The sequence below is a fragment of the Pleurodeles waltl genome, chromosome 4_1 (genome assembly GCF_031143425.1).
Source record: "Pleurodeles waltl isolate 20211129_DDA chromosome 4_1, aPleWal1.hap1.20221129, whole genome shotgun sequence".
In the NCBI taxonomy this organism is placed as follows: domain Eukaryota; kingdom Metazoa; phylum Chordata; class Amphibia; order Caudata; family Salamandridae; genus Pleurodeles; species Pleurodeles waltl.
Window position 1 is genome coordinate 494,642,074 of NC_090442.1, and position 24,821 is coordinate 494,666,894.

General features: G+C 48.1%; 1 protein-coding gene across 5 annotated transcripts in view; it reads right to left on the bottom strand.

Annotated features, from left to right (window-relative positions):
* NAV3 (neuron navigator 3) overlaps positions 1-24,821 on the bottom strand; it is a 1,001,553-nt gene that overhangs the window by 299,403 nt on the left and 677,329 nt on the right. For all 5 annotated transcript variants that reach the window (XM_069228788.1, XM_069228787.1, XM_069228786.1 and 2 more), the window contains 2 exons: positions 19,418-19,685; positions 9,072-9,777 (listed from right to left, as the gene is read on the bottom strand). In XM_069228788.1, the coding sequence (XP_069084889.1) occupies positions 9,072-9,777; positions 19,418-19,685 (974 nt within the window). The remainder of the gene's footprint in view (positions 1-9,071; positions 9,778-19,417; positions 19,686-24,821) is intronic.

Below are 24,821 nucleotides of genomic sequence, written 5' to 3' on the forward strand. Positions count from 1 at the left end.
AGGCCCCATGGCAGACAAGACTGAAATTATGGGAGACATCTGTGGGTGGTTCAAAGGGGAACCCTAAGAACCACCCCAAACTTCAAAGGCACACTTCATAACTACTGGTACCACACTTCAGCAACAGAGAGATACACTGCAGGGATGCGGGTCCGGACGCATGGTGCACATTGCCAGTGGAATCTGTTGTGCACAGAAGTATTTACTATCCTTGAAGGGGGATCGTGCACCCTTCCTGTATCATAGCTGGCCTCTGCAAACTGTTTGCTGCTGTGTGGCACTCTGAAGTATGCTCTCCAAGGGCTTGTTGGCTTGCTCCCTGTTCTTTGTGGAGGGCTCAGGGACATCAAAGACCTCCTGCGAGGCACCTACACCTTCTACCTGTGTCATCTGGAGAGCGGTGCCCTCCTACATGCCTACGTTGTCTGCTGACTTTGATCTGGTAGCAGCGGTGTGAGCAGAGAACTAAGTATTGCGCCTGGAGAAAGGATTTCCCTGGTGTGCAAGCTTTCAAAGTACTGCCTGCATTCAAGGAGTGTGGCTCTTAATCATGGGACCATGAAACGCATAAGCATCTGGTTGGTAGTGAGCAGATTCACCAGTTGCGGGACCTCACATGGCCTCTTTTTGTTGAGAATGCTGCATTTCTCTCATGCGATACCCAACTGCATCCTCTTTGCGTGCGATGTCCGTTTCACTGGTTACAACCCTCGGAAGTGGGGGAATACCTGGAGCAGTGCTGCATTCTTTCTCATGCAGCACAGCTAAACTTGCGTCTGTGTGTGCGTGAATGGAATGTCTGGTGCAACTCAAGTCACCTTGCACCAGACATTGTGCCCCACTCCAGGGAGGTACAGCATTGAGCACTTTGCTTGTGGTATCGGAATCATCTGGAGTGACTGAAGTTATCGCGCACCAGACGTTGTGCTGCCTTCCTGGGAGGTGTGAATGTGGTAGCTTTTGGTGTGCCACCGGAATTGTCAGGGGTGACGCAAGTCATCAAGCCCCATATGTTGTGTCTCTTTCCACGGAGGAGTGGAATTGGTAAATATTTGGGTATTAGAGTGCCTGGTTTGGCGCCACTGTGATTAGCGTGTGGACCCCAGTGACCCTGCCCCGTGCTTTGCAGACATCTGAGTCAACTTCCCCAGTGGTGGACAAACCTCCAAATGTTAACTGTTGCCTGATCAGCTGTTATCTCTTTCTTCCCCCTACCTTGTCCACAGGATCCTGAAAAGTGTGACTCCAGCCACAAGCTGCCTCGTAACCAAGGACAAGATACTTTCATCTCCAGCTTGTTAGAGGAGCGGCTGAGTAGTAAGTGGTTGGAGTGTAGAGGAAGGTTCGGGGCCCAGGGAGTCTGCGAACACAGTGAAACTATCCGGCAAGACATCAGTGCACCACATTAGGGTGCGAGGAGCGAGTGTGTTATACTAGCTTCCTGATATCCGTGGCACTGTGTATCGGTACGGAGCGAAGGTGTACAAGAGACTGTGCGTGATGGGTAATACAGCACGACGGTGTTGCTGTACATGTTGTTTGCCAGAGGACTATTACAGTTGACATTGAGTTTTACCTGTGTGGCACAGGCTGAGGAGCTATTTAAAAGTGCTACAACTAAATGTATGCACCTATTGTTGCTATCGATGTGAACCAAGGTGCACCCTCCAACTGTGGGCTATTGTAGTGCGGTAATTGCTAGGGTGGGTCTCATCCTGACAACGTTTGACACTGCCTGAAGATGCTGGGAGGGAAAGTATTCTTCTTCTCGCATGTACATACTGTTTATGGTGTTTAACACAGTTGGGCCTTGTACTGCTAGTAATATTTCCACATGTGATTTATGCTCAGATTTACATGATGATCATGCTGTGTTAACTGTGTGTTGAATGCAAACTTTATTTACATATACCTGGTGTGAAGTCTCTTTTGTGATGCTCAGTGTCAATATTGTGTAGAAGTGCTGTGCCATTGCCCCTATGATAAGCCTGACTGCCCTGTGCCAAGCTACCCAAGGGTGGGAACAGGTTATATAGTGAGTGTATTTACCCACCCCAGACGGAAGTAGTAGGTTCTGCCTGGCTAGGAACGTGCCTTAGCCAACCAGATCATGCCCCCTCCAACAGGTGGACATGGGGCCTAGAGGGCCAGAGTATCCCTAACCTGCCCCGTTATAGTTTTGTATATTTAATCCTTCAGGACATGGGACTAAGTTCCCAAGTCCTGCAATGACTGCCAGCAAATTATTACAGATGTTGCTGGCAGCCAATCAAAGTACTCACTCCCAAAGGCACAGATTGGCCAAAGGAAAAAAAAAAAAGCTTAATATGCCAATCAGTATGCTCAATTTTTAAATTGGCGCTCCCGCAAGAGTATCTTGAGTTTCTCGCAGAACCAACCTTCCAGCTATACAAATATTTTTGACCCTTAATTTCTAAAAAAAAAACAACTGAATAGATTTACATCAAATCACAGAAAGCACAATCTGCACACCAATATCTAGCTTCCTGTTGAATTTGGTGTAATTCTGTCAGCAGTTTTTGTTGTAGCCCTTCTTAAAGAAGTCTAGGGAAAATGAATGGAGATTGTGTTTTGGAACTACCCTTTTTTCTCATGCTGCCAGTTGACGGATCACCCAGAAACTTCCCATGCACAAACTAGTCCAAATGTAGACCCTTTTAGGAAAGTTTTGTGGAGATTCATCAAATATCAAAGTTATTAGAACCACAAAAATGCTTTCCTGTGGATCAGCTGACTCACTACTCAGAACCGAGCACCAATAGATATCAATGTTCTTTGAGGCTAATGAAAACACTAATCAAATATGCTAGAAGAAAACTGGAATTACAAACCACCAAAATAGAACTGATTATGAAGGAGTTCAAAAAGTAAGAGGAACTGATAGTGAAAGAGATGTTAATGAAAAATTGAAAAAATTTGCATGGTTATAATGAGGAAATAATGGAAGGAAAGCCAGGAAGGTCAGTAGGGACAGACTGGATTGCCAGTATGTCTGCATTTATACGTTTCCGAAGAGATTTGACCACCTAAGGAATCAGGAAATGCATAATAAGCCTGCTGTCAATATACATAGTGAGAGTGAACTCAGTTTGGAACCTGGATCCAGTGCGGATGAATCCCCCATGGACAAGAGGGATTTTCAACTGGAAATCCGGCTCCTGCGCATGACAAAGCAACAAGGAGGGAACAGGATACAACAGGGACACGAAAAAGGGAATTTAGAATGAGGAGGGGTAAGGGGACGAGGATGCAGAAATGACAGGGGCAGAAAGTGAGGACTTTTGTTGATAACAATGAGGATAAGTCCCTAGTTGTTAATAATGCCTCCATTAGACTTACTCCCAATCAAGAAAGAATCCTCAATTTGGGGGTAACATTCTTCCCAACTTCACCACCTAATTTTACAGATATGAAGATTGAATAGTATAAATATGTATCGAAATTGAAATTGCAGAAATATTTACTCAATGAAATCAAGTGCGCAGATTTGAGGGAATACGGGGCCTACATTTTCTAGTTTTACGATATCTGATTTTACGCAGTAATTGAAGATCCAAAGATTGGCACAGGAGACTTTTGACATCCCACTCCCAGATGGCAAAGCTGGAGGGTCCTTGGAGCATGGCCCCAGTGGGAGCTCTACTACAGTTGCTGGTGGGGGATCTCTAATGGAAATGGAAGGGGGCATGGGGCCAATATCACAAATATAACATCACAGATTGATACACTTAGGCAGATGGGCTTTACATTGACGAAAAAGAAAAATGTGGATGTAAGTCAAAGTCCAAGTTTTGCCCTCACTTGCCTCCGGGCAATAGAGTAGATCATTTTCATGAGCTAGTAGTGGAGGACCTAAATGATGAACCTATAACCAAAGGGGCAATTTTTTGCCACAGGATTGGAAGGATATTATGGAGCTTAAGAGCAATCCTTCACTCATTATAAAGCCCTTTGATAAAGGGTGTAATATTGTATTGATGGACAGGAGTACGTATTTGATGGAGGCATGAAAGCAAGTGAATGATACAGCCCATTACACCTGTCTATCCAAGAACCACATGATGGAAATTGAGAAGGAATAGCATTCCAAACTACAACTGTGGTATGAGCAAGAGTTGTTAGATTGGGATGAGTATCAATATTTACAAGTAGAAAAAGCCAAAGTAGCCACAATATACTTCCTAACCAAAAAAACAAAAAAAATTGAGATCCCACCAGGAAGACATATAGGTGGTCATTACAACCTCGGTGGTCTTTTAATAAGACCGCCTAGGGACCGCCGTGCGGAAGACCGCCAGTAGTGACGGTTAGCCGCTCTGCGTATTATGACTGTTGGCTGCTCTCCGTCCTTTTTACGACGGAGAGCCGCCAACAGCCATACTGGCGGGCGGTAGGGAAGTGGAGGTTGCTCCACCTCCACCGCCACGCCAACAGAACACCGCCCAGCGAATCACGTCCTGTGATTCGGCGCGGCGGTGTTCTGTTGGCGGTGTGGTGTCGGCGGAGCAGCCCCCATGGCTCCCGTCCCCTCCCGGAGGATCGACGGACAAGGTAAGTCGATCGTCCGTTAAGGGAGGGGGTGGGGGGGTGTTGTGTGTTGTGTGGGTGCATGGGGGTGTGCGTCTGTGTATGTAGAGGGGGGTGTGAGTGCGTGTATGCTTGCGGGTGTGTTGCGTGTGTTGGGAATGAGTGCGTGTATGTCTGTATGTATGTCTGTATGGATGTGTGCGTGTATGTCTATATATGGGTGTGCGTGTCTGACTGAGTGTGTGGATGTAGACGTGTGTGTGCGTGTATGTGTGTTGGTGGTGCCTGCGTGCGTGTTGTGTGTGTGTGAGTTATGTGATGTTGGGGGGTGGGGAGGGGGGCCCTGCCACCTTAGGGGGTGGCAGGGGTGGTGGGGGGTGTAGGGAAGGGAGTCGTGGTGGGGGTGGGGGAGACCCCTATCATTCCCTGGCACCGATAGGGCTTACCGCTATGGATTTCATGGCGGTTCCTACCGCTGGAAATCCACGGCGGTAAGCCGGGTTCGAAATACCGGCGGCGGTATTGTGACGGCCGCCGGGCTGGAGACCCAGGTCTCCAACCCAGCGGTCGTCTCCGCCCTGGCGGGCGGAACGGTGAAGCGGCGGATGACCATGGCGGTAACCGCCATGGTCATAATACTTTTTTTTTAAACGCCAGCCTGTTGGCGGTCTTACCGCCGCTTTAACACCGTCCGCCAGGGTTGTAATGACCCGCATAGTGAGTTAAATGGGATCACTCTTAAAGAACACTTCAAGATACTAGGATTTGTTCTTACAGCAATATGGGATTACTTAATCATCCTACTTGCAAGACTCTGGTGAATTCTTACAGAAATGGGATGGGATACCCTAGAAGTCGGATTATACTATGGTGACACTGGAAGTGGTGTCCCTCTACACTTCAGTCAATCATCAAGATGGACCATGGGCCTGTGAGCATTTTCTTAGGGACAGGCCCATTGAACATTTGCACCACACTCAAATGATTAGAATGCCTGAATTCTGCATCACCCACAATGTGTTCATCTTTGACAAGAGGTACTATAATCAGTTATAGAGCATGGCAATGGGCACTTCCTTCGCCTACACAAATGTATTCATTGTATTCATGGGGTGGTGGGAAAAGGAAGTGGTCTAGGCTGATGATAATGATTATTTCATGGATAGGGTGGCACTGTGGTCATGCTTTATAGATGATCACATCATTTTGTGGAAAGGGATGAACTGGAATTACAGGAATTCATACATTGTTAAAATGGCCATGAGTATAATATCAGATATACCAATATGTACAGCTGAGTTCATTGTGAATTCCTAGATGTTGAATTGGATATCCTGGAAGGCATATTGGTCAGTAAAATACACAGAAAGCCAATGGCAACTGATGCTGTCCTACATGCTAACAGTGGAAATCTAAAGGTATTAAAGTGGAGTATCCCCTATAGCCAAGTAATAAGAGCAAAGATGATTTGTTCTACTGAAGAAGAATGTAACAGGGAAGTTGGGAGGATGGTGGAATGATTCATCGGACAGGGATATCATGTGGATATGTTGGAGAATGCTAAGGAGAGAGTCACCACAAAACACAGACAGGAATTACTGTATCCACAGATGAAGGACAGTGTAAAGGAGGATGCTGGGATTCACAGATTATTTTTGGAGTACAATTCAGTCCAGTGTGAGTAAGATCCAGTGTAGAAATTGTCATCTCTTGCGTAGGGATGAGTCTCTAAAAAAACGTAGTTAGCACGGGTCCCCAAATAACATCCAAGAAAACCAGATCACTATGTGATATATTAACGTGCAACATTTTTGACTCCAGAAAGGAAATGGGAGCAGATAATTGGCTAATGAGTAAGACCAAAGGGTTTACCAAGTGTGACACCTGTAAAGCCTGCAGATATGGGTTAAATTGTAAGGAATATCATACCTTTGATGGCCTAACATCGCAATACGAGGCAGGATAACCTGAAATACGGATCATGTAGTCTACATCCTGAAGTGAGGGTGTAGCAGGTTATATGTGGGCAGCACCATTAAGAAATAAAAAATTATGATCTTGCAACATATCCGAGCTATAAAGAATGCGGATCAAAGTTACCCATTGGCTGTCCACTTAGAACATCATGATGCCAGGTCCCTAACAAGTTTCCAGTATTATGGGATGAAATATATGAAAGGGAAAAAGAACTGAGAAGGGAGGAATCCGCATTGATCATAATACTGGGAACAGAGGTACCGTGGGGACATGATAGTGATGCTGAACAGCATGTCCATTTATTGAGGGGTCTATATTTGTCCATGACCAAAGTAGAGTGATAGCACCCACAGGGATAGGGATTTCCCATTTGTAACCGCAAAGTGACTCCAGGCTTGACTCATGTGACCCACGATTAGAGTATTCTGTTTTCTTATGATAAATCATGCACATTAGATTATAGGCACCTATCTGTAAAGACATCTAAAGAATGGTGTAATTGTCCCCTCCATTTAAGAATTCTTGCCTAACGTCCCTATGAATTAAGAGAATTCTATTTATAAAAGTTGTTCTTTGGTAGGTTGACTTGTACTAAAAGGAAGCACTGGTGCTTTAATCTACTTTAATTTGGTGGGTAAAATGTAACCAACTGCAACAAAAATATTTTTCAAGTATATTTGTTGGAAGACGAATGAAGTGAGAGGGTGCTGATTAGCCGAAAGGAATTATATATTTGCAAATTGTGAATGTTTACTAGGATGTTAATCTGATGAACACCTGGAGAAAGAACATGCATTCCCTGTGAGAAAGGCCAAAGGGGATTAATGCCTGATGTGCTGAACGTCTTACAGAACTAATTTTCTGAACATTGGTATTTGTCCATCAGGGAATATGGTCAGAAGCACTAATAATTATTTCATAGTGCATTATGTTGATTTGCACTCTAAGAAAGCATTCAGCACTTTTTTAAGTATTCGATGTGGGTCATTAATCATGGTGTTTTACTGTATTATGTTAACCCCAAATAAATATTGGCATTTTACAAATTCCTTCGAGACTTTTTTTTAGTATCACTGGCAGTTTATAATCTTCGGGGTGTACTTTGAGAGTCCCGCTATCAATTATGTTATTCATACATTTTAGGGCTCAGAATATAAATTTAAGTTGATTGCTTTTAAAATATTTGGGTCCAGTAGCACTTTAAGAAGGCATTAGCACTTCATATGTACTTATTGAGGATTGTTAGTAACTAGTCCTTTGTACATTATGCCCACCACTATTATATCAAAATATCAATATCTTATATGGACTGTGGATATTAACAGTGGTGTGCAAGTCATAGTATTGAAGAAATGCAATGAAATGCAATGAAAGGAGGCAAACATTTGAAAAACATGGGTAAAAAATGAGAAACTTTAAAAAAAAAATGATATATGGGGTAGGCACATCATGAATTCATATTTATTTTGTAGTATTTTAACAGATGGTTTGAGGCATGAATTTCAAATACATTTTCGTTTTGGTATGTTTGTGTCACAGAAAAAATGTTTATTTACACTTGGGTGTGTATTATATACACATAACAAAAAACAGCAATTTTTAAAAGGGGTTTATTCCATGGTATAAAAATGGTTGCCAAATGTATTATGTAATATTGAGAGTTTTTAGGGCATGTACCTGATGGAAGGACCATATGTTAGAATTGTGTCAGTCATGGTATACACACAGGCCCAGTAAAAGGCATTACGCCGAATGTGTTGGCCATAATTAGGGTCAAGTTTGTTAAGCTTAAAGAAAAGATTTATTTTTTGAATGATTTGAATCAATGCAGTACAATGTGTCCATAGTGGTGCAGCTGATCGTTGGTTGAAGAAAAATAGACTAGTGGTGATATATATATATATATATATATATATATATATATATATAATACATGCACAGACCTTGGCTTCACAGTGTGTATATATACAATAAATACATGATAATTATTGCCTAAGCTTGCTTGTAGTAACTGATTCCTACTACAACCATAGCCTGTAGCAGTCTCCAATAGTTAGCTCAAAATATCCGAGGAGTAAGTTTGATAGATTATTGTGATGAATCACTGGAACTGGGTAAAGTGTATGTATAGGCAGATGCGTCAATTAATCCCCCAGAGTCCAGGTCAGTGGTATGAATGTTTTTACACTGATGTCTGCAGCGAGAGCAGCAACCAATTCCGTTAACTTTCCAACGCCTACCTAAGGATCAGCCATTCAGAAAGCAGACTTAACGTGCCAATGAAAAAACAATAGAGTCCACCAAAATATATTCAGTTGGTAATGACATTTAGGCATTTCTGAACACGGCCAGCTTGTACTAAAGGTGAACAAGTGACTCAATAACTAGCACATTGTTCATCATATTGAGCCATCCTTGTGACAGCATTTGAACTTTACCCTTTAGTGTTCATTAGTGCAACGCAAATCTCCTGTACAAACTACAAAGGCACTTTTGAAAAATAAATGAGTGGTGTCTTGACGCAATGAATTTGGGAGGGTTCTTACCTTCGGAAAGTGGGTGAGGCAATATCCGGGTATTTGGATCCTGGCTGTCGGAGGCCTCCTGCTCCACAGGCACTGGCTGAGGTTGGGCTAGACTTTGGAGAGCTTGACACAGACACGCTCTCAGAGTCAGACACCACCACTTTCTCCTTGTCTTTGTCTGTCTGGTTGGTGGTTACAGGGCTGGACCGCCCCGACCCGATTTTCGAGGGCTCTCTCAGCTTGTTGCTGGCAGTGCCTGCTGATTTGCTGCTGACATTTGAGTCTATGCTGCTGGTACTGGATCTGTGCCCGCCACGACCGGCAATGCCGCTGGTGCTTGATTTAGAAGGGCGGGGTAAACTCCGGTACTGCATGGTTGTTTTTGCAGTAGCAAGCAGGACCTCGTCGTCTTGGTTCTGGGAGCCATCCAGGCTGGTCTTCCTGCCTGCATTTGATTTGCCAACAATGCCTGAAGATTTGGGCATCTTACCGAGCGTGGCAGAGCCGCTTGTTATTGTGGCACCGCTGGCTGTGATCATGGTGGTTGACACGACCCCAGCCTTCTTGAACCCAAACGAGCCTGTGGCGGTAGGCCGTGCGATCCCCGACGGTGGCTTCTTCCCCTCGTCCCCGCTGCTTTTCCCCGCATCGGACGGAGAACGCTGAATGGAGCTTCCTTTCAAGGGCGCCTTCACCTTTTCTGAAGCCTTTGCGTCATCCGTTTTACCTGTGTGTGACATAAATTATAGATTACACCTGTGGGTGTGACTACACTGCGCTACATCGGGATTGTGTAGTTCAGTTGCATATTGTTATAAATGGCCAGGGGAGGCAAAAGGCAGTACCAATGGGTTCAAATACAATCATATTGAACAGAAAACACGTCTGCGCATGGTCTCCTCACATATCACTTTTGAATGTGTAAAAAGATTCGGAGAAAATGAAGCATCAGTCAGGAGGAACGGGCGCATGAGTTTTACACCATCTTTGCAGCTGCAAAAGGAAGCCTAATCCTAGGTGAGCATTTGTTGTTACCAAGTATGAGAGGGTTCCTGGGCTGTGTTGTTCTGACTGCACCAAGTTTGTGCTGCATTCTGATGTCATTAGCCATATTCATCGGTCATTTCTAAGATCCAGCTGAAGGAGCATGCTCTCAAGTGGTACACATGTGCATTCATGCCACCTGTCAAATCGTAATACAGTGTGATTGAGATCAGGGTTAGATTAGACATTTGCACAATTAGTTTTTCCACAAAGGCTAGCACCAGCAACTTTGCTTACAATACATTTTCTTCAAAACCTCCTTCAAAAAGAAAGATAAACTGATATAGATATCAAATATCCTGGCCTAATTAGAGAAAGCAAAATATGACGTCACCGATTCTCCTAAAATGTGCGTGACACCCCACGGCATTTTGAACCGAAAACATGGATACAATAGCTAGTGGGGCAACCTCAGAGAGAGCATGTTAACGATTTCGAAAACATGCAGATTTTTTTAAAAAAAAGCATTTTTACATATATCATTTTTATATATCGGCTGAACCTGTTCGGAATGAGAGAGCTGCAGCAACGGCGAGTTCTGACCCAGTTATACGTGCAGTAAAAAACAAAACAAAAAAAACCTTTAATGAAAGCATCTGTCCCACTATTCAGGTAATTAGAAAATTAGGGGTTGTTAGTGGCATGTCTTGTTCAGCGACAGTACTCGTGAGTTGACACTAGATGGCAGACGAATACAATGTTTCTGTCACCGAGCAACCCATCCCATACGAGCGCTGACTGCTCCTCCAGTTCATCACCTCGCGTGGTTACTGGTTTTAAGATATTAATCATTTTACTTTCCTGCACGAGCAGCGTTAACTATCCAAATTGGGAAAGATTAAACCCATGATAGTCTATAGGTAACGGTTGTATACAAGATCGGCTAGGAGTAAGTTACAATGTTTTCTTTTTTTTGCGCTCGTTACTACCGATGTAATTATTTACCTCCCCTTCAAATAACACGTGACTATAATAACTCAGTGGTGACTTTTTGTATCGACATTGCCAGATCAAACGGCCGAGTCTGCCGTCGCTGCCTATAAGTATGCGACGTGTAATCGTACTCAGATGTGGAATCTTGACTTGCTGATCTATCCGAAGCAGCCTTAACCAATGATCTAGTTACACGAGCACAATGATAGACACGGCCTTGTCACGTAAAGCTGTCAGCACTGAGGTGTGCAGGCTGGCACTCACTCATCCTGTGTGCTGACTTACAATGCTCCCTGCACACTCTTCTCAGTCCCCGTCCCTCCACACGCCACGTGCAAAGGAGAGCGTCAGCGCTTCTGCGCGCGTGCTGACCACTGGTTGCAATATTCGGAATGCCCCGCTTTCGATGTCGTTAAGACCAGTGAGTGAAATGGAAAAATAGAAGTGCAGGTACTCTGTACCGGAGTATCTGCTTGCTTCTGAGAAGTGACGGTACTCTCCAATTAAAAGTGTTACGTTTTTCTTGAGAAGTACGGGCACACTACCTCGCAAAATAAAAAAAAGTGCCGGAACTCCGTACCGGCCCATTTAAAGCACCGGATAAGACAAAGAACATACACTTTACGCTTCATGAATCTTTAGCAACTCACCTAAAGCAGGCACCTGCCAAACCCTTTCACTCTAAGGCACGAGTCTCTTCTACGGTAAGTGCATGGTGCCTTGTACCAGCAGAGACCGCAGTACAGCCCTGGCTGCAAGGGCACATGGTTACCGGGCAGTTGGGGGATGTCTTGCATTGCAGGAGAAAGGCTGCTGCGTGGGTTTAAAGATTGCCAATTGCAGCTACACTGCATTTTTTTTTTTTTAAAGAATTTTTCTTTTTATTTGAAACAATGGCACTCAAAGTAGCACTGCAATACTTCGAAACCAACACAATCAAGGAATGAATACAATATCGAAGTGCTCAGTAAGGCAATGATAGCACTGCACATTTGCCCTCTATATAATGCTAGGCGAAATAGTCAGGCTAAAATACAGTCACTGTTCACAGGCAGTCTGGCATAAATGTCCCAGAGCTCCCCCCCCCCCCCCCCGGTCTCCTTATCCACAGCCAATGAGCCCTGAAAAACGCTCCTTGCATGAAAGAGCTAGAAAACCCACCAGCGAGCATCAAAGCAACATTGGTTCCAACACTCCCAAAGATGGACTCATTCACATTCACTAGTGCATACCACAGCTGGGAGCTAGGTGACCCAGGCAGTTGTTTTGTCTTAAGTGGATACTCGAGTCCTTGACCTTTTGTGTTTCCCCTGAGGTGCCCTAGACATTGCTCTGCTGTGCATCCCTCTCCAGGACAATGGGTCGCGCCCCTCTATGTGGTTTTTCTCTGAAGATGTAGGAGAGCCCCCTTGAGTGGCCTGGCTAGCCTCTGAGCTTCCAGAACGCACAGCCATATCTTATTTAAACGTTGGTTGCCCAAGTGCACTATTTTTCTTTCTGCCTTCTTACCTCTTTTAGAACCACTAACTTTTATGTTGGGTAATTTTATAACTCTGCGCACCGCTCTCAGAATTTAGATTTTTCCAGGTACATCAGGGGCATCCTGCCCAGAGGTTGCCGGAGGCAGTGTCTCATACTTCTACTACTCACTCCACCTCCGTTTTCAGTACCATAGCAAGAGTGTGCAACACTTCCTGCTACCTAATTATCTCTTTGCTTTTCTCCTACTGCACATCACACCTCTTTCTGTTTCTGCGTATTTCCTTCCCCGAAACCATAACAATACATTTACTAAAACAAGAAAACGTTGTGAATGACTTAAAAATCCCAGCCCTTACAAGTTTAACAAAAGGATGCACGAACTGCCACTTATAAATCCTCAACATCAGGAAGAATATTGGGAAGAGCTACAAAGTGAATTCAATTTAGTATGCTTGGCTAATGCTGCTACCAAGTGTGTCCTTTTTGGTGAAAGATACACTCAAAGCAGATTATAAATAATTAAGAACATACTCAACTCTTTTTACATTGTTTTTCTGCTTTCCTCCAGGAGTGGTAAAGAGGTATGATGAATTTTACTTTTCACAATCTCTCAACCACCCATGACTATTACCGATCAAGACAGAATCATTCACTTGAGAAAGTACACATTGCATAAGTCACTAGGTCTTCCCAATGAGTGAGACCTATTAGCCACGTCATTGAGCTTCTTTTCCCTTTGTCAGTTGGGTGGAGGGGACTAAGCAACAGGAACGAGGAAGGGATAGGAGGAGAATAAGCAACACCATCAGGGACGAGGTGGGGAAGTAAGCAATGCAGACTCGGTGAATGGGGAGTAGCAACACGGACAGGCGGTGGCAGGGGACTAAGCAACGTGGATGGGGCAACACAGATGTTGAAGAAGCATCACAAGTGGGGCGGGAGGAAAAGGAGGAAAACAGATATGGTGAGAGGAGAAGATGCAATATGAACAGGGGTTGGAGGAGAAGAAGCAACATGGGATGGGAGACGACAGTGCAACTTGTACAGGATGAGGAAAGGAAAAACAGCTTAGATGAGGATGGGAGATGAAGCAGCACAGATGGGGTGGGAGGTGACGAAGCAGCAAAGACTTACAAAGCAACACTGACAAGGGAAGCGTAACTGACAGGCGTGTGGGAGTGGATGAAGCAACACGGATGCAGGGTGGGAGGGGAAGAAGTAACACAGAAGGAAGTGGGAGAGGAAGAAGCAACACAGGCAGGTTGGTGGGAGGGGAAGCAGCAACACAGGCAGGTTGGGGGGAGGGGAAGAAGCAACACAGATGGGCATGTGGGAGGCGATGAAGCAATATGGAAGGGCAGGTAGTAGAGGATGAAACAATGTGGATGAGCAGGTGGTAGAGGATGAAGCAATATGGACCGGCAGGTGGTAGAGGATGAAGCAACACTGACAGGTGGGAGGGAATAAAGACACAGACAATCAAGTAGGAGGGAGAGAGCAACACGGAGATGAGAGCAACATAGACGGGTGGGGGGGGAGAGAGAGCAACACAGAGGGGTGAGTGGGAGGGGGAGAGAGCAACACAGAGGGGTGGGTGGGAGGGGGAGAGAGCAACACAGAGGGGTGGGTGGGAGGGGGAGAGAGCAACACAGAGGGGTGGGTGGGAGGGGGAGAGCAACACAGACGGGTGGGTGGGAGGGGGAGAGAGCAACACAGAGGGGTGGGTGGGAGGGGGAGAGAGCAACACAGAGGGGTGGGTGGGAGGGGGAGAGAGCAACACAGAGGGGTGGGTGGGAGGGGGAGAGAGCAACACAGAGGGGTGGGTGGGAGGGAGAGAGCAACACAGAGGGGTGGGCGGGGGGAGAGAGCAACACAGAGGAGTGGGCGGAGGAGGGAGAGCAACACAGAGGGGTGGGCGGGAGGAGGGAGAGCAACACAGAGGGGTGGGCGGGAGGGGGGGAGAGCAACACAGAGGGGTGGGGGGGAGGGGGGAGAGCAACATAGAGGGGTGGGCGGGAGGGGGGAGAGCAACACAGAGGGGTGGGCGGGAGGGGGGAGAGCAACACAGAGGGGTGGGCGGAGGGGGGAGAGCAACGCAGAGGGATGGGCAGGAGGGGAGAGAGCCACGCAGAGGGGTGGGTGGGTGGGTTGGGAGAGAGCCACGCAGAGGGCTGGGTGGGTTGGGAGAGAGCCATGCAGAGGGGTGGGTGGGTGGGAGAGAGCCATGCAGAGGGGTGGGTGGGTGGGAGAGAGCCACGCAGAGGGGTGGGTGGAAGAGAGCCACGCAGAGGGGTGGGTGGGTGGGAGGAAGAGAGCCACGCAGAGGGGTGGGTGGGTGGGAGGAAGAGAGCCACGCAGAGGGGTGGGTGGGTGGGAGGAAGAGAGCCACGCAGAGGGGTGGGTGGGAGGAAGAGAGCCACGCAGAGAGGTGGGTGGGTGGGAGAGAGCCACGCAGAGGGGTGGGTGGGTGGGAGGGAGCCATGCAGAGGGGTTTAGAGAGCCACACAGGGGGTGGGTGGGTGGGTGGGAGAGAGAGAGCCACGCAGAGGGGTGGGTGGGTGGGAGAGAGCCACGCAGAGGGGTGGGTGGGGTGGGAGAGAGCCACGCAGAGGGGTGAGAGAGAGAGCCATGCAGAGGGGTGGGTGGGTGGGTGGAGAGAGAGCCATGCAGAGGGGTGGGTGGGTTGAGAGAGAGCCATGCAGAGGGGTGGGTGGGTGGGTTGAGAGAGAGCCATGCAGAGGGGTGGGTGGGTGGGTTGGGAGAGAGCCACGCAGGTGGGTGGGTTGGGAGAGAGCCACGCAGGTGGGTGGGTGGGTGGGTTGGGAGAGAGCCACGCAGGTGGGTGGGTGGGTGGGTTGAGAGAGAGCCACGCAGGTGGGTGGGTGGGTGGGTTGGGAGAGAGCCACGCAGGTGGGTGGGTTGGGAGAGAGCCACGCAGAGGGGTGGGTGGGTGGGTGGGAGAGCCACGCAGAGGGGTGGGTGGGAGAGCCAAGAAGAGGGGTGGGTGGGTGGGTGGGAGAGCCAAGAAGAGGGGTGGGTGGGAGGGTTGGGTGGGAGAGCCAAGCAGAGGGGTGGGTGGGAGGGTTGGGTGGGAGAGCCAAGCAGAGGGGTGGGTGGGAGAGCCAAGCAGAGGGGTGGGTGGGAGGGTGGGAGAGCCAAGCAGAGGGGTGGGTGGGTGGGTGAGCCACGCAGAGGAGTGGGTGGGTGGGTGAGCCACGCAGAGGGGTGGGTGGGTGTGGGTGAGCCACGCAGAGGGGTGGGTGGGTGTGGGTGAGCCACGCAGAGGGGTGGGTGGGTGGGGGTGAGTGGGTGGGTGTGGGTGAGCCACGCAGAGGGGTGGGTGGGAGAGCCAAGAAGAGGGGTGGGTGGGTGGGGTGGGAGAGAGCCACGCAGAGGGGTGGGTGGGTGGGTGGGGTGGGAGAGCCACGCAGAGGGGTGGGTGGGTGGGGTGGGAGAGAGCCACGCAGAGGGGTGGGTGGGTGGGGTGGGAGAGAGCCACGCAGAGGGGTGGGTGGGTGGGGTGGGAGAGAGCCACGCAGAGGGGTGGGTGGGTGGGGTGGGAGAGAGCCACGCAGAGGGGTGGGTGGGTGGGGTGGGAGAGAGCCACGCAGAGGGGTGGGTGGGTGGGGTGGGAGAGAGCCACGCAGAGGGGTGGGTGGGTGGGGTGGGAGAGAGCCACGCAGAGGGGTGGGTGGGTGGGGTGGGAGACAGCCACGCAGAGGGGTGGGTGGGTGGGGCGGGAGAGAGCCACGCAGAGGGGTGGGTGGGTGGGGCGGGAGAGAGCCACGCAGAGGGGTGGGTGGGTGGGGCGGGAGAGAGCCACGCAGAGGGGTGGGTGGGTGGGGCGGGAGAGAGCCACGCAGAGGGGTGGGTGGGTGGGGCGGGAGAGAGCCACGCAGAGGGGTGGGTGGGAGGGAGAGAGAGAGCCACGCAGAGGGGTGGGTGGGTGGGAGGGAGAGAGAGAGAGAGCCACGCAGAGGGGTGGGTGGGTGGGAGGGAGAGAGAGAGCCACGCAGAGGGGTGGGTGGGTGGGGTGGGACAGAGCCACGCAGAGGGGTGGGTGGGTGGGGTGGGACAGAGCCACGCAGAGGGGTGGGTGGGTGACAGGGAGGGAGAGAGAGAGCCACGCAGAGGGGTGGGTGGGTGGGAGGGAGAGAGAGAGCCACGCAGAGGGGTGGGTGGGTGGGAGGGAGGGAGAGAGAGAGCCACGCAGAGGGGTGGGTGGGTGGGAGGGAGGGAGAGAGAGAGCCACGCAGAGGGGTGGGTGGGTGGGGAGAGAGAGAGCCACGCAGAGGGGTGGGTGGGTGGAGAGAGAGAGAGCCACGCAGAGGGGTGGGTGGGTGGGGCAGGACAGAGCCACGCAGAGGGGTGGGTGGGTGGGGCGGGACAGAGCCACGCAGAGGGGTGGGTGGGTGGGGCGGGACAGAGCCACGCAGAGGGGTGGGTGGGTGGGGCGGGACAGAGCCACGCAGAGGGGTGGGTGGGTGGGTGGGGCGGGACAGAGCCACGCAGAGGGGTGGGTGGGTGCGGCGGGACAGAGCCACGCAGAGGGGTGGGTGGGAGGGAGGGGGAGAGAGAGAGCCATGCAGAGGGGTGGAGAGGGGTGGGTGGGTGGGTGGGACAGAGCCACGCAGAGGGGTGGGTGGGTGGGGTGGGACAGAGCCACGCAGAGGGGTGGGTGGGTGGGGTGGGACAGAGCCACGCAGAGGGGTGGGTGGGTGGGGTGGGACAGAGCCACGCAGAGGGGTGGGTGGGTGGGGTGGGACAGAGCCACGCAGAGGGGTGGGTGGGTGGGGTGGGACAGAGCCACGCAGAGGGGTGGGTGGGTGGGGTGGGACAGAGCCACGCAGAGGGGTGGGAGGGTGGGAGGGAGGGAGAGAGAGAGCCACGCAGAGGGGTGGGTGGGTGGGAGGGAGAGAGAGAGCCACGCAGAGGGGTGGGTGGGTGGGAGGGAGAGAGAGAGCCACGCAGAGGGGTGGGTGGGAGAGAGCCACACATGGGAGGGAGAGAGCCACACAGAGGGGTGGGTAGGGGTTGGTGGGAGGGAGAGAGCCACACAGAGGGGTGGGTAGGGGTGGGTGGGAGGGAGAGAGCCACACAGAGGGGTGGGTGGGGGTGGGTGGGAGGGAGAGAGCCACACAGAGGGGTGGGTGTTTTGAGAGCCACACAGAGGGGTGGGTGGGAAGGAGAGAGAGAGCCACACAGAGTGGTGGGTGGGGGTGGGTGAGAGGGAGAGAGCCACACTGAGGGGTGGGTGGAGGTGGGTGGGAGGGAGGGAGAGAGCCACACAGAGGGGTGGGTGGGAGGGAGGGAGAGAGCCACACAGAGGGGTGGGTGGGAGGGAGGGAGAGAGCCACGCAGAGGGGTGGGTGGGTGGGAGAGAGCCACGCAGAGGGGTGGGTGGGTGGGAGAGAGCCACGCAGAGGGGTGGGTGGGTGGGAGAGAGCCACGCAGAGGGGTGGGTGGGTGGGAGAGAGCCACGCAGAGGGGTGGGTGGCGGTGGGAGGGAGGGGGAGAGCCACACAGAGGGGTGGGTGGGGGTGGATGGGAGGGAGGGAGAGTGCCACACAGAGTTGGGAGGGAGGGAGAGAGACACACAGAGTGGTGGGTGGTTGGGAGGGAGAGAGACACACAGAGTGGTGGGTGGGTGGGAGGGAGCGAGCCACACAGAGGGGTGGGTGGGGGTGGGAGGGAGGGAGAGAGCCACACAGAGGGGTAGGTGGGGGTGGGTGGGAGGGAGGGAGAGAGCCACACAGAGGAGGTGGGAGGCTTCAAAACAGAGGGTTGTTGCAACACAGAGGGGTTGGTGGGAGGGAGCAACACAGGTGTGGGTGGGAGGTATGGGAGTAACACAGAGGGATCGGTGGGATATAGGAAGGAAGTCAGCGGGCAGGATGTAGAAAGCAAGTCAGCGGGGTGGGAGGGAGTAAGCCAGAGGAGCAGGCGGGAGGGAGGGAGCAACACAGAGTGGCAGGTCGGAGGGGATAAAGCAACACAGAGGGGCAGGCAGAAGGGGAGGAAAAAATACTTAGGAAAGCAACATGGAAGAGGAAGCAACACAGAGGGGCAGGTAGAGGGGGAAACAACACAGAGGCACAGGTGGGAGGGGAGGAAGTAACAGAGAGGACAGGATGAAAGGAAATGAAGCACCATGGATATAGGGTGGGAGAGGAAGAAGCAGCACAGGTCAGGGGCAGAAGCAACATGAACAAGGGTGGGAGAGGTTGAAGCAACACTGATAGGAAGTGGAAAGGGAAGAAACCACACAGAAGGGGTGGGAGAAGAAGCAACAATGACAGGGTTGGAGGGGAAGAAGTAATGCAGATGGGGTGGATGGGAAATAAGCAACACGGATGGAGTGGGAGGGGAAGAAGCAACAGAGAAGAGTGGAAGAACAACACAGATGGTATAGGAGGGGAAGAAGCTACACAGAGAAGGGGATGTAAGGAGAATAAGCAACATGACATGATGGGACGGGAAAATGCAACACAGACAAGGATGGCAGGGAAAGAAGAAAGAAAAAATAGGGTCTCAATCACAGCACAAAAAGTGGAAGAACCCTTAATCCAGATGAAGCAATTAAACTTGGCCCATGCTCCAGCCAAATGAAGAGGAAGTGAAACAGACTCCCAACCTCCCTATTTTGAAGGCAGCAAATGAGAGTGACAATCAAATCCACAAATGGTAAGCACTGGGCAGGCCCTAAGCCCCTTGTAGGATACAATATCTCTTGCAAGTGAGAGCACATGCACTAGTGTATGTCTTGAAGCAGGCGAGACCTAAACAATTCACATATGTTGAACCTATTTAGTAAAAGTTATTCAGCTTCTAACACCCATAGTTAAAAGTGAACTCTGATGTTGAGTCAGACATTTTCCCTTCCAGCACAGCACAAACAGCAATCATACCTGGTGTCTTCAGTGGGCTAGTCCCAGACTTGTGCCTGGGTGATACCACGCCTCCCTGTGCAGTCATGCCCCTCCTCCAGGATCCAGTCTGTGAGACAGAAAGAGAGGACTTCTGTGACCCCTTTTCTGAGTCTTCGGGAGGAAGGCCTTTCCACTTGCTGCTGGAATCTGCCCCTCCATCACACTCCTCCTCTGACTTCCTCATCTCCTCCACATTGCACCAGTTTTCAATGTCTGCCACAGAGCGCTTCTCAGAATCTGTCTTCACCTGCAAGAAAGAGAAACATGGCAAACTTAGCATTCTTTAGTACCTGGTTGACGATGGTTTTAGTGGTCACTGTCGTCAAGCAGTCTTTTGTAACTCATTACTGGATGGTAGATACAAGGTTTGCATGATGTAACACATTTTAGGCTCCTTGAGGCAGTTTTCGCAGCTCCACAGCACAACATAGAGCAATGTGTGAATGATAACATTCAAGTGTGACGTCTGAGGTATGATGCTCACTCACTCCATGCCATAGTAGAGTTTTAATATATTGGTCCCTTTGTAAGAGTTGTATATTTTTTGTCTTACCTTTGTATGTATTGCTAAATTATATTTTTCAATTTAATTTTACGCTATGCAGATTTGTAAAAGTTTATTTTTAAGTTAAAAAAATAACTGTTGATAGAGACAGGACGCAGTTACTGAAACATTTTGTTTTCAGCACGTAGATCAGGACGAAATGAGCCTGAAGCACAAAAATCCCTTGGGGCGATTTGAGACAATCTAATTCTCTAAACCTTTTTATGTTTCAATTCTGGCTGAACATTACTTTTTATAAAAAAATAAAAGTGCTTAGAAAAAAATGAGGTTATGTTACTTGAAATTTTAGAGAAACAGGTTTAGTGGTCGGATCTTGAGTCACAAAAGGATTTAAGACTATGGAAAGTAGTAATACGTATGTACTCTTTTACATACTCTGACAGGCCTTTATGAATTGGCTCTGAAATGGCCAACTCCCGTTTATAAAAGATTAAAGAGACACAGTTCTTTCTATTTGATCTAAAAGTAAATGAATATTTCATTTTAGGATTTTTGGGCGCCAATTGACAATGGAAAGCAAGAGTACATCAAAGAGAATTAGAGTAAACTCTACTTAGTATCTTTAAAAAATCGCCTTTGTGAGTAAGTCCTGTAACTCAATATTGGCTGAAGAGGTCACTATGTAAGTGAATTTGGTAATATCCAAGGAGATTTGAGATGGTTTGGTTTATAGAACCCACGGGACTCATTCGAATCTTGAAATAAGATCTGGCAAGCAATTCACTTAAGATCCCAGACTCACGCATGGACATTCCAATTCTTTGTTTTCAGTGCATGTTTCATGTGGAATCTGCTAATGAGTACATCTATTGTAACTTGCTCATTCCTTTCCCTGAGCCATTCTCTTATGCCAAGGAATGTTCATGTTAAAAATATAACATGTGACGTTCTCTGAATAGCAGTTCACGTCTGTAATCACAGCAGCACCATCACATTTGGGATTGAAAGCATGCCTTTTCTTCAGCTACAGTCTCATTACAACACACTTAGGGCCTGATTACCAACTAGGCAGATAGGTTATTCCGTCACAAACATGGCGGATATCCTGTCCGCTGTTTTACAAGTTTCATACGATATAATGGAACTTGTAATATGGCGGATGGGATATCTGTCACATTTGTGACGGAATATCCCATCCGCCAAGGTCATAATTAGGCTCTAACTGTGGATATGGGTGGATCCTGCCCTTTCAGGCTTTGAAGACGTATTGTGAACACCACAATACAGAGAGCAAGCTTTTGGATAGTCCTATACACCCCCACTGGATGACTTTCTAGTCTTACTCACCTCTCTGCTCCTGTTTCAACAGACTACCTTCTTATTCTTGAGTATTGTAACACTCACGATCATTTCCATCTCACAATGTTCTGTTTGAATGGCATACTGTAATTTCGGAAGTCAGACCTTGCTTTGCTGTGTATATGTGGGACTGTTTTCTTTCTCTGCACCCTCCTTCTCCCACACCTTCCTCTTTTTAAAAAGTACCTGGGTGCGACCTCCTGGTTCTGCCAAAGCATGCTAAAAGAGGATTCTTCAAACCATCTGTTCTATGTTTAATCATCTGAAAAACTGACTTGTGTGCCCATCCTAAAAAGTAACATGTCCTTGGTGGTCCTAGGCGACAGCCTCTTCTCGTCTTAGGTGACTAACTGAAACCACTGATATTGTAGCTTCCATAGCAGCCTCAAGTACGGATGAAAACCAGTGGCACAGGAAAGCATTGTGCATAGATCTGTCTGACATATCATTCAGCAGAGCCGACATTATCAGGCTTGTTTTCCACATTAAAGCTGATACCAGTAACAATAAGCATTTGCAATGCAATGGGTCCTGCACTTGTTCGACTTAGAGCTATTAGCACTATAAAGTCCTAACCAGACTTTTCTTGCCACATAAATTGAAAATGAAAAGTAATACAGTTTTACATAAGCAAGCCGATTTAAAGTGCCACGCCATAAGCATGTGCATGAAGAAGCATACAAAAGGAAACAGAAGTTCACTCGCAGTCAAACGTATCAGTAGCTGTGCAATTATCTATGTAACAGGGTCGATGTCATGCAAATCACTCGACTACAGCCCAGCGAGATTGCGCTGTGTAGGAAATAAAAATAAAAAGTAGTCCAGAAGCCATGTGAAAAACATTTAGCCTCGAATGTTTTCAGTAGTTTACAGGTGCTGTCAAGGAGGACTAAACACAGGAAAGGGCATGACATATGCATGCCTTTCACAAATGAAATCAAGTAAATTTTAAAAGGCAAGCTCACGAACCAACAAAACTGATGGGAGTGACATGGGTGTGGTTAAAAGCCCACAGAGATATTACAAAAGGGGCCGGAGTACTTGCGCGCTCCACCCTAACAAGGCAGTAAAAGTCACCTCAGTGGTACAAGTACATACTAACACTTGAGAAGCGGTTTCTACATAGCCAAGTACTAACCAGGAGGAAACAGAGAGGAGGAGAAACAGGCAACGTGGATTGCAAAGTGCTTTTTGAGACAGTGGTAGACCAGTAACCTCTGTGAAAGCCCAAACAATGCACAACGAACTATTAGTAGCAGTTAAAAGCGGTTCTAAAATCAACCAATTTCTCACACTTCGATTGAAATTCACAAGTATATCATTCCTCGGTTCCTGGAACCGAAAATAAATCTCAAGTGTGATGAAATAGGTGTCCCTAAATTATTTTCCAATACATGTACGTTTGGAAGCAATTCATGCACCTAAAGCAATCGAAAAGACTCATTCATTTGGAGCGATGTTCAGTAAACGTCAAATGATGCCTACAGCTTTAAGAACTCTGAGAACAAATTGTGAACAAACTGCACAGCTTCATCAAAAAGGGCACGATTACTAAAAGATCCGTGTTCAGATTCAAGCAGCCTCCCAAGAGGAATCTTTTTTATTGAGTATATAATCTGCCATTAAGTACACCCGGCGCTAGACCAGGCACTAAATGTCAAATGTGTTTCTGCTGTCCTGTGATGCAGAGGTCCTCTCTCTAAGCACAGATATAAAGGATGTTGTGAGCATGGATTTTTGTTAAAGTGACAAACTTACACTGCTCACGCCAGCCATCATCACAAGCTCCTCTGTAACTCTGCCTTGATACTCCAACATTTGCCTTCAAGATGGAAACACCCAACACGCACATTCCCCATTTATTGTTTGAAAATACCAGCAGCTTCGGATAGTTGGAATGAGTGATATTTTCCAATCATTTCATGGGTGAAGAAAAATCATTTATATCTATGTCCAAGACTCCTCACACAAATGCCAATAAATGAGTGTATTTACTGTTCACTTATAAGAGAAACACAAACCAAAGAAATGAAATGTATTATGCAATGTCTGGGATGTAAAATGTAACATACATTCCTGCAATACCTGAAGTGTTTGAGTGTTACTTCGGAAAAGCCCAAGTGGATCAAATTTAGCCCCTGTATCCTTTGGAAGGATTATGAGGATTAATAAATGCACCAAATGAAAAGATAGAATGTGCTCTTCAAAAGTTAGGCAAAACTAATTTAATATCCGATCCTTTCACCTACACTATCTGCTCCAGTGTAAAAAGGGGAATTGCTTTTGCAGAGGCCATTGGTCGTGTTAAACAAATGGCTACCTACACAGAGCATATAAGCCGCAATGTGGTCTTTTGTTAATAGCAACGACTTTTGGGAAATAGCTGCTAAGGTGTTTGGGCTGGCAAGGAATTAGGGTACTACACTAGTTCCTGAGAGATGATGTCCTGTCGCTGACTGTATACAAATATTGGGGTAAAGCACGCTGCAAAGTTAAAGTCAGAATATAGAAGGATCATTAGGCCGGCCATATTGTGTGATGTCTACAGTTCATGGTTAAAGGGCAACACCTAGTATCAAGGTTGTGCTGAGGGTGTAATGCAGCAGGTTTCTCCACCAGCATTCGGGAACCTTGCTATTTAGGAGTCATTGTGGGAAATACAAAGGGCCCTAAAATCCATCTGTCTCAACACAATCAGCTACTGAACTTTGGAAGACATGGACCCAGTGGTTAAGCTGCAACCGCAGAGGAGTTTCAGTATTTTGTGTGCATTACTGTGTGACCATTAAATAGGTGGATAAGCCCATGTACAGATTAATAGACTGGTATGAGCCATACCGCATAATATCACCATGCTTGGGCAGGCTGTGGAGGAGGATTCCTTAAAGGCATCTCAGGTGAAAAAAGAAGTGTAGTATGCGAACTCACCAAGAATTCCAGGGGCGGTAAGAGTAAACGAATGACTCATCTTCTCACCGTTTTTTGATATAAACACTCTAAATACAATATGCTGTCCAAGGAAACAATGATGCAGCAAGTGCTCTTCTCTGAATGTAGGTCACAGATTGGGTGAAGTTAAGACATTGGTGCAGTTGATTTTTTATTCTGTCCCTTTATGTTCTACAGTACACCGTAGCTTTATAGCTATGGTCAGGCAAAATACACATACTCACACAGACACATTTATAATACATATGGATTTAGCAATTAAGGTGTACGATTTTTTTGTGAAATTTGTTGGATGTGCTCGAAAAGAGAACAGGTCACACCTTGTCAGGCAGCATAATTATCACTGCTCCTAACTTTGCACTGTATAAATAAAGTTGCTTCACTGTGCTGCATTGTCCTAGACCCGAATATTCCAATTGTGACTAAAAGCACATATTAGCTAATCATTTAGATCCTTTGTTGCACCGTCATATGATTTCTTCCGCGTGAGAATACTCTGAAAACGGATTCACAACAGTATTAAGGATCATGAGAGCAAAGCGTGTGCAGAGGTCTGTGCAATAGTCATAA